Source organism: Pongo pygmaeus, chromosome 19 (assembly GCF_028885625.2).
Source record: "Pongo pygmaeus isolate AG05252 chromosome 19, NHGRI_mPonPyg2-v2.0_pri, whole genome shotgun sequence".
Taxonomy (NCBI): domain Eukaryota; kingdom Metazoa; phylum Chordata; class Mammalia; order Primates; family Hominidae; genus Pongo; species Pongo pygmaeus.
In genome coordinates, this window is record NC_072392.2 from 22304042 (window position 1) to 22318620 (window position 14579).

The following is a 14579-nucleotide window of genomic DNA, read 5'->3' on the forward strand; positions in this document are numbered from 1 at the left end:
AGTCTGATTCTCTCTTTCAGGCCCTGGAGAGCAAGGGCAGCAGTGTGCGGAGAGGGACCAGGTGCATCTAGCCCCACTCTCAGGGCTGTACCTCTCTAGGTAGAAAGGGCTTGAAGAAGCAGTCCACCAGCTTGAGGAGGTTCATGGTCAGGTTGCAGTTGGTTGAAGCGATCACCTCCTTCACTGAGGACCGAATGAAGAAGATGGATTCCTGTAGGGAGCAGGCACCCAATTCTCATGGCTGGCAGCCACAGTGCCCTGCTGCCCTGCCAGGGTCAGACATACCTGTGGCCTCACTCACCTCCAGGAAGCTGACAAAGAGGGCCTTGAAATGCTCCTCATAGGGCTTCAGCAAGGGGGGCAGCTTCCTCAGCCAGCACTCAATGAAGGGTATGAGCCCCAGGATGCTGGGTTCCAGGTACAGCATGCCACAGCGGGAGACCGTAGCTGGTGCAAGTGGTGAAGCCACTTGCACCTCGAACATCATGGTCATTACCTGGTGCCAAGACGAACCACATGAGTGGGCTGGCTGCCAGTCCCCAGTCCTGGAGAAAGGGCTGCAGGGCTGCAGGGCTGTGGGGAGGGGCTGCACATCCTGTAAGTGGGTGGTGTGGGCAGGCTGTGGGGCAGGGGCAGTGCTGGGTGGGATGCAGGAACTGCTGGGTCCTCAGCTGATAATGTGGCTCTCCCTGGAGCCCTGAGGAGGACCCCAAGTCAGGAGATTCCTGAGGTTAGCTGACCAGACTGGGGTCAGGGCATTTTGGGGTCCCTGGAGGCCTGGGGACATCTGATGGGAACTATGTATTTTGCTCCAGAGCCCTCCACCCCTGTGCACATAGACACAGGTCCACAATGACTGCCAGGTATTTGCTTTTAGAAGGATTCAAGAGCTGGACTCAGTGTAGACCCGTGAGCTGCTTTTGTGCCCAGGTCATATCCCTCTTTCTCTGACAACTGCTCCTCACACACCAGGCAGGTCCCTGTGGTGTCTATGCCATCCATCTCCCAGACCCCGGGCACACTGCCAGGGCCAGGTGCACACCTGACCCCACCTGACCTGACTGGGGCAACATGGCTGAAAGTGGGCCTGGGAGGCAAGAGGCAGCATCAGCCGGGGAGCAGTGGGACAGGCATCCTGGTGGGCTCAGAGCACAACAGCAAAAGGGTCTGTGTAAAGGGTGTTCTGAGCAACTGTGTGGGACACCCTGAGGTGTGGGAGCTCAGGCCAGGGAGGGGCACTAGGAGATGAGCCTAAGCTCCTGCTAGCAGGAGGGCTCTTGCTGAGTCATGGTGACAGCCTGAGATTTACCCATGGCCCTGAGAGAAAGGGGTGAAGGGGCAGAGTTTGGCCAGCCTCCAGGCCCACCCAGCCTTGGAGAAGAGTGGGCAGGTGGACAGGTGGGTGCACTTCCGTGAGCTTGATGATCTCCGCAGAGCTGAGGCACAGATTCTTGTTGTCATCCAGCACCGTGTTCATGTTCTCAATCCAGATGGTGTCCACCGGCCCATCGAACATGTACCACTTCTTGTTGGTGTCAGAGGTGATGGCCCCCGCCCGGATGAGTGAGAGGAAATTCCTGTCTGTCCTGCAGTGCCAGGGAGGAGAGGGCTGGAGACATCAGGGAGGTGGTGCTTCGAGCACAGCTGGCTCCCAGGGAAGCCTGGGTGGGCGGGCTCTACTTTATGTTTTCCTTTGATCTCTTTGTTCTTTTAAAAATTATAATAGGAAAAGTGGGACTTTTTGGTGTCACATGGTGTAATGAAAACATGTGCTTATGTCCCTGCCCTGCTGAAGCCCCATTAAAGGTGAAATCCCAACAAGAAAAAGGGAGCAGGCGAGGAGGCAATAGCAGAGATGGAGGCAGTGCAGCTCTGGAAGACAATGGACAAGGATGGAGGAGGGTAAATGACAGGGCAGAGAAAGCAGCCTGGTGAGAAGTGGCCAGATCTTGCCTCAGAACCCAGGGGGCTCAGACCTCAGAGTCAGCATGCACCAGGGAAGGGGCTGGTAGGGCTGACAAAGATGCTGTGATTGGTCCAGCCTTAGGCTCTGGAACCTTCTCCTAGGTGCTCATATATGCACGTCCTTGTAAAATCCAGTTTCAGTAAAGAACCCTGCTAAGTCAGTTTAGCCAGAACCCTTGATATCTGATTACTCTTGAGGCTTCTTCCCTGCACCACCCCCAGGCAATGTCTGGTTACCCTGAGGCCTGTCTTCAGGTGGAATCCTGTTAGGTTGGTTCAGCCAGAATCCCCCTCAGCACTGATGTTTCCTCTGGATTTTCCACCCACTGATGCTCACCCTGCCCCTTGGCTACAGATTCCCACTGGCCCATGCTGTATTCAGAGCCCAGTCTCTCCCCTTAACTATAAGGCCCCAGTGCAATGGTCCCTGTGCCTGCCATGCTCCTGAATACATTCTTCCTCAGCATGCTTTAAAAACTATCATTGAGGGCCGGGTGCAGTGGCTCACGCCTGTAATCCCAGCACTTTGGGAGGCTGAGGCGGGCAGATCACCTGAGGTAGGGAGTTCAAGGCCAGCCTGACCAACATGGTGAAATCTCATCTTTACTAAAAATACAAAATTAGCTGGGCATGGTGGCACATGCCTGTAATCCCAGCTCCTCGGGAGGCTGAGGCAGGAGAATCACTTGAACCAGGAGGCAGAGGTTGCAGTGAGCTGAGATGGCGCCATTGCCCTCCAGCCTGGGCAACAAGAGCGAAACTACATCTCAAAAAAAAAAAAAAAGTATCATTGAATAACTTTTTTTCTTAAACGGGACTTTTTTCTGGTCTGACCCCCAGCCCCCACACCTACCTACATAAGAGACTGGAGTGGGTATGGGGGAGAATCTTCACCAGAAATGGGGGAAGCAGTACAGGTTCACGTTGTGGAAGGTGACAGTCCCTCCCCATTGACCATCCTCTACAGGGTTCCCAGAACACTGGAGCCAAGCAGACACCCCCAGCAGAGAACTGGAGACTCTTGTCTGGAGAAACAGAATAGTCTTAGAGAAAAGCCCCTGAGGGGCCAATGTCTCAGCAGTCTCTGTCCAGCTGCCCTTCTCCCATCTCAGTGCACTTCCCCTAAAATGCACGCCCCGGCCTGGGAGCAGGGGCCCGGAGAGGGCCCACCAGCTTCTCTCAGGTCATGACAATGGCCAGATACTGCAGAGGCACTAAGTGTGTTAAGTCATTCTTGCCTTACCATAAGCATGGTGCCATTATTGTCCCCACTTTGCAGATGAGGGAACCATGGCCTGGGGGGTGAGGAGGGTCACTCAGCGAGGAAGTAGAATGGAGAATAGAATACCAGGCATTGGGCTGCAGAGCCCGGCCTTCCCCTGGGCTAACAGAGGGAGGGGTGACCGCGGCCCACAGTCTCCAGAGGTCTGGGAGCAGGGCGTCACTGGCAAGGCTGGGGGGTCACTCACCACTCATGGGTGAGAAGGTCAAACTCCCCGTACAGCTGGCCGATCGTGATGGACTTGGGCTTCAGCACATAGTACTTGACAGCCTCGTACATGCCACCACTGATGGATGGCTGCCCTTTCAGTGATGTCATGGCAGCTGCCAGGACTCTGTAACACTGGGAGATGGACCGCCTGAGAGTGAGGCTCCCAGAGAGCAGGGCTGGAGTGGGCTGGGGGCCATGGGGAGGGGGAGGGGTATTCTATGCCAAGGGGCACAAATGGAGGCCAACCCCTGTTGAAGCTGCACCCCCCCACAGGCCCACTATCCGGATACTGGCTGCCAAGCTTGGCTCTGCTTACAGTACTCTTGCCGAAGCCTGTGGGCCCGACGAGCATGAGGCCGTGTCGCACCACCGTGGTCTCGTAGAGCTGGATGCACTTGGTCAGGAAGCCTGGGGGACATGGCATGGGGCCCAAGGGTCAGAGCATGGGCTTGGGTCCTGGCCACACCACTAGCCTGTGTGACCTTGGGTGAGTCACTGCACTCCCTGAGCCTCCATTTCCTCATCTATAAAATGAGGATGGTGGTAGCACCTACATCATAGGCAGGGGCAGGTGAAGCCCTAAGCACAGAACTTGGCACAGAGTAGAAACTGTGTAAATGCCAGCCATTCTTTCCACTGTGACCACCATTCCTTCACAGCTGTTGGTCAGGTGGTCAGCCATCACCAGCTTGCTCAGTGTCAGCTGTCACAGGCCCCAACTTCAGCCCCAGCCTGCTGAGAGCAGCACCCCAAGTAAGTGCTGACTCCTATGAGCAAACTCCTAGAGACAAGATCCTAGAGTCAGTTGGGAGCTATAGAGACAGCTGCCAGCAGGCAGAGCCAGGCCCACGGGGGTAGGGAATAAATGCCTCACTTTGGCCCAAGAAGGGTGGTGGTGGCTGTGGCCCTGCAGGTCCAGGGGTTCCTGCCAAAGGGATAGGGCCCAATTAGCCAGGGACTGCAAACATGACCTAAGGCTGTGAGGGAGAGAAGAGTTTGAGGCTTCATTCAACAAGGCTGCTGGGGTCGGGGGTGCAGGAGGTGACCAGAGGAGGAAGCATTCAAGCTGCACGTGGAATTGAAGTGCAATGGAGGGCACCTGGGAGAGGCCTTGCAGGGCTGAGCAGGAGCACATCAACTGCCCGGGGTCCCGAGAAGGGCCCTGTGTGGCCAGGGTGACTGGCCATGGCTTCCCAGAGGAGCTCCTCCTGCAGCCCCACCAAAGGACCCGCTGGAGGGGGTGGCCAGCTGGGGATAAACTGAGACCCTCTTCCTACTATGAGGGGCGAGGGTTCGGGATGAGAGGGAGCCTATTTGAGGGCAGTGTCCCCCCAGCCCTCCCAGACACATGGTGGCCTTTGTAACAAGTCAGTGAAGGAAGAGCCCAAATGTTCTTTCTTTAGGGCAATGACGCCAGGGGTGTCACTCAACAAGGAACGTGGGCAAGTCCCTCTAGTGGGGTGGAGCCAAGAGGCCTCTGGAAGAGGTGAGTGGTGGCTGTGGTGAGGTGGGCTGGGGTGCAAGGAATATGGCCTTGAAGCTCCAGTCACATCCCAGCAAGGGCCAGGCCCTGATGAAGCAAGGCCCAAGAGGAGCCCAGGGCTCTCAGCCCACAGGGGAAGGAGGGCCCACGAAGGGGACAACACCTGCTTCCCCACCACCAGGTGGGTTTTGGTGGAGACTGGGCTGGGACATCTGCCCTGCCTCTGGATTGCTCGGCTGAGAGCCCTGGCCTGCAGCACACTTGGCCAGGTGTGAGGGCCCCTGGGGCTGGGCTGGACTGTCCTGTCTCTGTCTCCCTGACCTGGACTCCAAGGTGGCCAGGGCCCAGCCCCTCCACGAACACTCAGGGCCTGAGGCTCACCCTCCACATCCTTGAGGTTGCTGTTCCTGCAGGCCTCACAGATGGCCTCGTCCAGGATGCCATAGTCCGTGTCCTCCTCCTTGATGGTGGGAAACAGATCGGACACGATCCCAGAGAAGAGCTTGAGGTCCTCCTGCAGGAACTTGGGCACGTTCAAGTCACGGATGGCCCGGAGTCAGATCAGCTCCTGCAGCAGGTGCTGGCTGAGCCTTCAGGGCGGTGGGCCAGCTGCCCTCCAGCTACCCAGGAGCCCTCCCAGAGTTCCACTCCTGGAGCCTTGCTGGGTGGAGTTCACCTCATTCACACTGGGGTTTTCTCACTTGAGGTTCCCAGCAGCCAAGATCACAGTCTTCACGGCTCTCATCCCAAAGTCACAGTGATCCTGTCACCATACAGAAGGAGGCATGGGTGAGCACTGTTCCTCTCCGAGGCTTCTGCCTGGAATACTCTGCCTTCCACCTGGCAGCTGGCCAAGTCTCATCACCAGCTCACAGCACTTCCCTTGCAGACCTGCTGGGACCTCCTACATGCCCAGCCTGGGCAGGTGCACCTTCTTTGTGCTCCCTGGGCACCCTGTACTTTACTGTCCTGATAGCCCCCTCCTTTATCCGATACCCATCCTGCATCCTTTGGTCACTGTCCCAGCACATGGCCAGGGGCAGGAGGGCACTCTAGCTGCACTGGAAAAGTGAATGAAGGAGTTTCCCATCTGTGCAACAATCAGCTTGGCCTTAATGGCCCTTGAGCTTCCTTCTAACATTCTCCCATAACATTTTCTCCAGACCCATCTTTTGGCCACACCACCGTGGTTTTTCCCCCAGCCTGTTTCTCTTCATTACACGGTAAGTGTGTTGGAAATAGTTAAATTAATCATTCTGCCCCATGGTGCCCAACCAAGAGGGCTCCATCTAGACCCAACCCACAGACTAGCATATGTTCCAGAAATCTTGGACTTGGAGCTGCATGAAGAGGCTGGGCTTGACTTTGGGTCATTTCTACTTGGAAAGAGTTGAGTGCATTTCCAAAACCATGTGGGATAGTTGCTCTGATTGGGGGTGGGGAGCATTTTGGAAAGAAGGGTGTGTCAGAGCGCCAGCACCCAGTAGTGCACTGTGATGAACTGCCAGTGCTTTTCCTGGTAACAGGCTGCATCTCTTCTAGCTCATAGATTTTGGCGGACTACATCTGGCCAAAGGTAGTACTGATTACCCCTTGTCACAGTGATTGGTGTTCATGGATGAGCAGGTGATCCAGAGAAGGCCCATTAGGGTGACACCAGGGATTTTTTTCTGAAATCATGATGGAAGACAAACTAAGTTGCTAGCATGTCAGCCCAGAGGTGGGACTCGTCTCTGCTGCTGCAAAGTGGGGGCCTGTTTGGGAACCAAGCTGAACAGGAAAGCTCATCCACCAGCACTGGTGCCTGGGCCACCCCATCTGTCCTTGGAATCTGGGCTTAGCAAGCTGAGTGGAAGGATGGTGGTGCTGGAAGGCTCGGAGGGCCTGGCTGTCCTGCTCTGGTCCCTACAAGGCCCAGGTGCACTTGCTCCCCAGCCTGGGGTTCTGAAGCTCTTGGTGCCCTAATGATCAAGGCCCTTGCACCTGAACTAGCTACATGGGCATCTGTTCCTGGCTCCTGCTCCAGCGCTGCTGTGTACTGCATAAGCCTGGCCAGACCTTTAACTACCTAGGACCTCAGTGTCCTCAGCTGACAAATGGGCATGTAACTCCTATCTCCAAGGATTGCTGGGAGAAGCCCACAAAGTAATGCCTGTAAAGCACTGGGCATAGAGCCCGGCCCTCAGCAGGTGCCCTGGAGGCTGGGAGCAGGCAGAAATTCTCAGACCCTGGAGCCCCATCAAGGCAGGACCGCACCTGGGAGCTGAGCTGCTCAGAAGACAGCTTGAAGGTGGTTGTGATCTTCTTAGCCAGCACACTGGCCTCATTAAAGCCAAAGGAATAGAGAGAGATCTTAGCGATCATGGCATAATCTGGAACCATCATGGCCACAGGTCGGAAGAGCACACTGGGACACACAGTGCACATGTGAACAGCAGACAGAACTCATCCCCAGAGCACCCCCAGCTTCATCCGGCCCTCCTCCCTAATGCGCTGGGACTCCCTGCTGCACCAAACCTGCCACAGCTGAGGCTTTCACTCCCCTGAGGCTGGTAGCTCTGCCATTAGAGTGGATCCATTGTGTTGATCCAAACTGGACCCCACATGACTCCCAGGAGATGCCCCTCTTGGCTCCTGTTTTCCTGTTTCTCCTGAAGGTCCAGGGTGAACAGGTCTCATAAGATTCCCCCTCCACACCACATCCATAGGCAGCCTGACTTCTCCTATGCCTTGAGGACAAGTCTGAGGCCCTGAGGCCTCCCCTCCATGGCTAGGAGACTGCCATAGGGAATCACAGTCCCTGGAGTCCAAGCAACTGTGTCCTTGCATAAGTGACTTAGCATCTCTGAACTCAGGCTAGAGCTCTGGTGCTTCCTGGGCCACTCTGGGCCTGCACTTGCCTTCAGATTGTCAGGCAGCTCCGTGCGGCCAGCGTAGCCTGGGTTCATGGTGATAAACACTGCGCAGGATGGCACCAGTGGGATCTCCACACCCTCAAACATGATGCCCCTGTCCTGGCTGTAGCTGGTAGGCCAGGCCTGGACCCCTGATCATGGGTTGTACCCTCTCTCAGGATCTGGCCTGAAACCTCAGGCCCCAGTGGCTACCCACGGCCTCCCAGCTCCTGGCTTCAGGCCCTTGGAGGTCTCCACATCTCCTGCTTCCCACTCACTCCACCCCCAATTCCCCAGCCCCAGGCAAGCTCAGCCTGACTAGGAGAAGTGGGGGAGGGGGTAACTGCAAGCCTCTCAGCTCCTGTCCCCAGAACACGGTCCCTGGCCGCCCTGCACATGGCTAGAGAGAGGACCAATGCCTGGGGCTTTCCATAAAGGTCAGGATGTAATGAGGAGGGGACCCCTTCATCCCTCGCAGCTTGGCCTGGGAGCTGCCCACAGACTGGGGTGAGGGTGTGCTCCCTGGGACAAGAGAGGCTGGACCCAGGGTGGACCCTAGCACCTGGCTTCTCAGCCTGCAATGGGGAGCAGTATGGTGGCGTGAGCATGGCAGATCTGAGGGAGTAAGGTGGGGCCCCCAGGCTCACCCGCTGCTGCTGCACCTTCTGGACGGTGGTGATGTGCTGTGCCACCACAGACAGCATCTCGATGTCGATGCGATTGAACTTGTCGAAGCAGGTCCAGGCCCCAGCACTGAGTGAGGCCGGAACATTGGATGGGGCACATGTGTTCAGAGCCCAACCTGGGCACCTCCCTCTGAGGGCCCCCTCCAACTCCACTTGGGAGGAAGCCCTCAGGGGCAATCTCCATCAGCTCAGTCTTCAATCCACTGCCACTCCCCACCCCAATGCCCCCAGGACCAAGCCCTGATGCCTATTACCCCCTTCTGTCCCCTCCACCATCCTTCAAGGCCCGTCTCAGGCAGTGCCCTCACCTAGCCCTCCCCAAGGAGAGTTCGTCCGTCCTACCCCATCCTGTGCCACGCTGACACTCAGCCTCATCTGGCCAGGCCCTAGAAGAACTTGCCCATGGCCATGAAGTCGAGCTGGTCAGAGCAGTTGAACACAATGGTCTGTATGGCCAAGGCCTTGCCCAGGTCTGTGGTGGTCTCAGTTTTGCCTGTGCCAGCTGGGCCAGCTGGGGCACCCCCAAACTTGAGGTGCAGAGCTCTGGTCAGTGTCAGGTAGCACCTGCAGGAGAGAGAGGAGGTGAGCTCGGGCCACACATGGCCTGGACACTCCCCCTTTCCTTAGAATTTCCTGTGGACTGGGGCCTCTCACCCCCATCCCCTTTTGGGGGGCCGGGGTGTGCCCAGCCCTGGCTCCGGAGTCAGGACTGGATCCTGTGGACACCTGCCCAGCACGTTCCCTGTCCCATTTCACCGCCCTGCCCAGCTTTGCCCAGGGACCCCTGGGGATGGCCGACATGTGGCCACACTTCACTTTCCTCACTTAAAACACAGCTTGAAAATCCAGCTGGTGCTAGACACAGGTGGCAAGATGACATGACTGACTGAGCTAGGAGAGAACTATTAGAAAAGAGCTCACCCATGATGTCTCTCAGCTCAGTTCCTCTGGCACATTAAAGGAGAAATTGATGGATAAAACAGGAAAGTGCATACCCATTAGATGCTCACTGAGTGCCACACATGTGCTGAGATCTCCACATGTATCAGCTCATGAAATTCTCATTACCACCGTGAGGAGGCCTCAGAGGAAACTCAGGCACAGAGGGGTCAAGTCACCTGCCCGAAGTCATTCCACCTGTGACAGGCAGAACTGAGGTCTGAGCCCAAAGCCCTTGGTCCTAACCCTGCACTGCTCTGATGGGCTAGATCACCCCAGAGTGGCCATGGTCCCTGGATTCCTGGGCCAGAGAACTGGAGGGAGGATCTCAGTGTGGGAAAGAGCAAGAGTGGAACCCTCACCTCTCGGTGAGGGGCGTGATCACCAACCTCCCACTGTTGCCCAGGTACTCGTAGCCATAGATGAACTCAGCATTCGCAGCACGGATATACAGGTCATTATTTGTCCAGTAGTACCTGGCGGTGCAGGGAGATGAGGGCCTGGCCATGGGGCCATGGGCCACTGGGCAGGGTATATAGTCAAGGAGAGAGCGTTCTTTTTGGGAATGAGGGCATCAAGGCACCCATACCCAGCTTGTCCCAGAACCTCGAGGACAGGGACCAACTTATTGCTAACTGACTTTCCTCTTTTCCCCTGCCCCTTCCTGGCAGCTGCTCTGGCCCTGGGGGCATCCCACATCCTCACCTCAGCTGTGAGATCCACTCGAAGTCATTCACACTGACCGCGTTCTCCTGGATTAACTTGCTCACCACGTCCTTGGCGTGGACCTCAATGATGATTAGCACTGACAGCACTGCCCGCTGCATGTAGGACAGCTTCCCCTGCACCAGGGCCACCAGATCACCGAGCTGCAGGAGTGGGGTGCACTGTCAAACATCAGGGTACCACGAGGAGCCTCACCCTCCCCTTTCACAGAGGGTGGGCTTCTGCCACGAACAGTCCCTCTATCATGGGGGGCTCTGATGGTCTGAGTTGGGAGGGGAGCAGGGACTGGGCAGATGAAGGAAGGAAGGAAGTAGAATGGAGGCACATGCCTGGCGTCTGCCTCCCTGCAGCATGTGGTGCTGTCTGAACCCTCAAGGCCGGGAGGGGGAGCCTGGCAAGGCGCCGGAGCACAGGGCAAGGGGTGCCTGCCGTACTGTGCAGGAGGGACTAGGCACGTGGCTCCCTCACTGACCCTTGGGGAGGGGGCATCACCTCAGGCCCATCCTTCCTGTGGGTGGCTGGTTGTGAGACACTTCAAGGGTGTCTGACCTCCCCTTTAGACCCAACCCTGGGCCTCTTCCAGACTCAATATAGGAGAAAGCTCCCGGAGGGACTGGGCCCTCCTGTGCCATGTGGGGGGTGGAGGGGGACAGACAGGGGTCCTCTTGACTCCAACCTGCTGGCAGAGCTGGGGGAACAGCCGGCTTCTGAGGTCACCAGCCTCCAGAGCCTCTGCCACCTCCATGGTCCAGTAGGTCTGGCACCCAGCGATAGTCACCTGGCCAGGCCAGTTCAGAACCCACTGGGTCGTGGGCATCTGGGAAGACAGCATGGGCAGGCTGACCTGGACAGCCGCAGCCCCAATCCCATTCTTTCTTCTTCCTCTGAATGCTGTCTGTGCTCTGGCTTTCAGACTTGGCTCCAGTTGTTGATGCCACCAGTCCCTTCAGAGCACAGAAGCCCTTATGCTCTGGGCTTCTTGGGGTGGCAGAGATATCTCTTAACTGACTCTGCAGGCTGGGCAGTCACCTAGAGCCCAGCTGCCGGTTATGGTCATGGAGCTGAGAGAAAGACTGCAAGACAGGGCCCAGCCTGGGGCCTGGCACCCAGTCAGTGCTGGGAACCAGAACAGCCATCTCGATGATCATTAGGAGTGAGTCTCATTTTCTGGAGTGTGTGGAAAGGAAAGACTCCAGAGTCCCACCTGAGCTCCCAGGGACCTCATGGCTGCAGCCTGAAGACAAGGCCAGCTGGAGCAGGAGGGGCACTGAGAGGGAGCAGAGGGGCGCAGGGTAGAAGGCTGTATGGGCTGCGGGTGGCTCACCGTGGGGTAGGCCCTGATGGCCTTCTCAATGATGTCGTGCACACTGGCCTTCATGCTGTGCTCCACCTCCTGCAGCCAGTCCTCCACACTGCTGGAGGAATAGATGGAGAAGGACAACTGCACCTCCTCCCCCTCGGCCGAGTACATGTGCGTGATCTCCAGGTCCTCCTGGAACAGCAGCTGCAAGCAGTGGAGGAGCAGGAGTGAGGTCACACCTGGTGTGCCCAGATGCCCTGCCCACCACAGCCTCAGCGCTGAGCCTGCCCAGTGCCCTCCACCTCAGGAAGAAAGCTCTTCCTTCCCATTCCCCCAAGAGTCTATCTTGGCTGGGCCTTCCCAGGCTAGATGGCCTGCTTTCTCCCCAGCAGTGGTCAGGCCCCAGCCCAGGCCCGGCATGAAGCAGGCTTTGGGGAAGGAGGCTGACTGCCTTGCATGTCCCCGGCCTCCTGCATAGATGAGGGAAGACAAGGCAGGTCACAGGCCTCTGGCCTCAGGTTTTGCAGTGTGCTGGGGGGACAGGGAGCCCCTGGTAAGTTAGAATTCCAGGGCCCCCAGCCCTGAGCTGGGGATTCTGCAGTTGACCTTCCTCCCACAGGCCCCAGGTGTGTCTCCAAAGACCAGGAATGTCATTTGACACATTTCCTGCTAAAAGGGCTCATCACAAAAGGAGAGACGTTCTCCCTGGGAAGACACCTCATGCTCCTGGCCCTGAGCCCCGGGCTCAGCTGCCCACTCGGGCGATGTTCTCGAAGCACTTGCGCAGGTGTGGCTGCACAGCTGTGGGGTCCTTTGTCTGCGACAAAATCTCTAGTAGTTCGTCATCTGACAGGAAGTAGAATCTGCCAGGGGAACAGGGGTGAGGAAGCAGGTCACGCAGGCTCCCTGGGCCCCAGCTGCCCCAGCCCTACTGACATCCCCGCACCCTAGCCTGAGCAGGGCCCTGGACGCCTCAGCCTCATGAGCAGACAGTGGCAGAGTGGGCATGGGCCAGGTGGCACCCACCTGGGGAAGGCGCTCCGCTTGGTCTCCAGATACTCGCTGAGGCCCTTCTGCACCAGGTCCAGAATCTTGCTGTAGTCCCGCAGTCTGTCCAGCATCCTCAGGTGGGAACACACGTTGATCACCTGCAGGGCCCAGGCCATGCACAGAAATGGGCAGTGAGCATGGTCCAGGTAGCAAGGCAGGCTCATCCCAGAGCACCCACACCAGCCAAAGCCCCTCAGCGGGGCCTGGGAAGGAAGATGCAGAAAAATTCTCCCTGAGCCAGTGGCTGCATCCATCAGCTCCACAGAAAAAATTCTATGGTCAAACAAGTTAGAGTTAAACAAAGCTAAAGAGTTTGCTTTGCTGCAGGACTTGTCAGGGCTTCTAAAATGCTAATATGGGCCGGGCATGGTGGCTCACACCTGTAATCCCAGTGCTTTGGGAGCCTGAGGAGGGTGGACCACCTGAGATCAGGAGTTTGAAACCAGCCTGACCAACATGGTGAAATCCCAGCTCTACTAAATACAAAAAAAAATCAGCCAGGCTTGGTGGCACATGCCTGTAATCCCAGCTATTTGGGAGGCTGAGACAGGGGAATCCCATCTCAGCCTCCGGGAGGTGAACCAGGGAGGTGAAGGTTGCAGTGAGCTGAGATTGCACCATGGCACTCCAGCCTGGGCAACAAGAGCAAAACTCCATTTCAAAAGAAAAAAAAACAAAAAAACGCTAATATGGGCTGTGGATCTCCAAGAGAAAACCCGTCAGTGACTGTGCCTCTAAGGAGCAACTCTGAGGCTGGGGAGCCCACTCTGGAGGACATGGGTCAAGACCAAGTCCTCAGGCTTGTCCACCAGCCTTTTCTGTGTAGGGAGGGAAGAGACTAGGAGGCTACCAGCAATGTGACCAGGGCCCTTGGGGATCCCAGCTGCCCCTCCCACCCCCATTGAGCTTGCCTCCCACTTCTCATAGGCACTCTTCGTGATCTTCTTCCGGATCCACTCCATGGTCTGGTAGCGCTTGCTCTCCACAGGCAGCTGCCGGTTGATGTCCTCAGAGCTGAAGATGGGCTCCAGATAGAGCCAGGACTGCTGACAGTTCAGCCACTCCTCCAGAACCTCCTGGGGAGGGGAAGGGAAGAGAGGGGTGTGATATGGACTGTCAGGGTCCAAGCTGGGGTTTGTCCCAATGACTGAGACATTTCACCACACCAGCATGTTGGGCAGAGCACTGGACACCAAAGCCAATGTATACAGGGAGATTTCTAGATGGTGCTGTCATCTGTGATACTCCAGGGAACAAAGAGGATACAGGGATGCCTGCCCTCCAGAGAAGTCCCACATCCCCACAGGATGTCCAAGCCTCCAAAGGAGCTGGGGGAGCTGCTTTTCCAAAGGGAGGAACACACCCACACCAGCAAAGCCTGCAGTGACAGGAAATACTCAGTGCCTGGGAGACCAACCAGCCTCCTTCCTGGAAGGACTTCTGGGTCCATGACCCCAGGATTCTCTGAGATTCAATGGGTCTTGAGTATGAGAGTCCTAAAATACTCTCTGAAACATGAGTCCAAGGGTGAGACATCTTCAAAATGAGCCATTTCCCCCTTCTGCCTCAAAATTCCCCATTCAAGATATATCTCTTGTCTTCTCCCATCAGCGCAAACTCACGCACTCATCCATTTCTTCCTCATGGGATGGGGGTCACAGTCAGCAGTGTCAGGACTGTGCCAGGCCCTGGTGGGCACTAGGGGAAACAGAGGGGAATGAGGCCTGGTCCCTTCCCTTGAGGGGCCCACAGACCACTAAGAGGCCAGTTCTGCCGCTGAATCATGGGCCCGGCATGTGTAGTGGACTCTGTAAGAGGCACTGACAGTGGCCTCGGTGGGAACCCCTTGAAGGAGGGTGAGGGAGAATCAGCGAGGCTGCTTGTTGCTGGGCCTTGGAGAAGATGGAAGGTGGGTGTCGAACTCCAGGTCAAGTGGACAGTGTGAGCAGAGGGGGACCTGGGACAGTGCTGACCAGCTCAGGCATCTCTGGGTGGTCCAGGCACACAGATGAGCCCTCCTCACCTGCTTCTGGCCTTAGCTGGA

The 14579-nt window shown here is 57.0% G+C and overlaps 1 protein-coding gene across 1 annotated transcript in view; it reads right to left on the reverse strand.

Moving 5' to 3' along the window:
* The window catches only part of LOC129017532 (dynein axonemal heavy chain 1-like), a 29763-nt gene that overhangs the window by 12048 nt on the left and 3136 nt on the right, over window positions 1-14579 (reverse strand). Inside the window, 18 exon segments of the mRNA XM_054458144.1 lie at window positions 92-211; window positions 302-496; window positions 1409-1586; window positions 3435-3589; window positions 3774-3865; window positions 5322-5508; window positions 5617-5703; window positions 7197-7347; window positions 7824-7954; window positions 8482-8587; window positions 8878-9084; window positions 9822-9935; window positions 10165-10328; window positions 10862-11002; window positions 11510-11689; window positions 12243-12348; window positions 12512-12633; window positions 13447-13611. Coding sequence (XP_054314119.1) covers window positions 92-211; window positions 302-496; window positions 1409-1586; window positions 3435-3589; window positions 3774-3865; window positions 5322-5508; window positions 5617-5703; window positions 7197-7347; window positions 7824-7954; window positions 8482-8587; window positions 8878-9084; window positions 9822-9935; window positions 10165-10328; window positions 10862-11002; window positions 11510-11689; window positions 12243-12348; window positions 12512-12633; window positions 13447-13611 — 2601 coding nt within the window.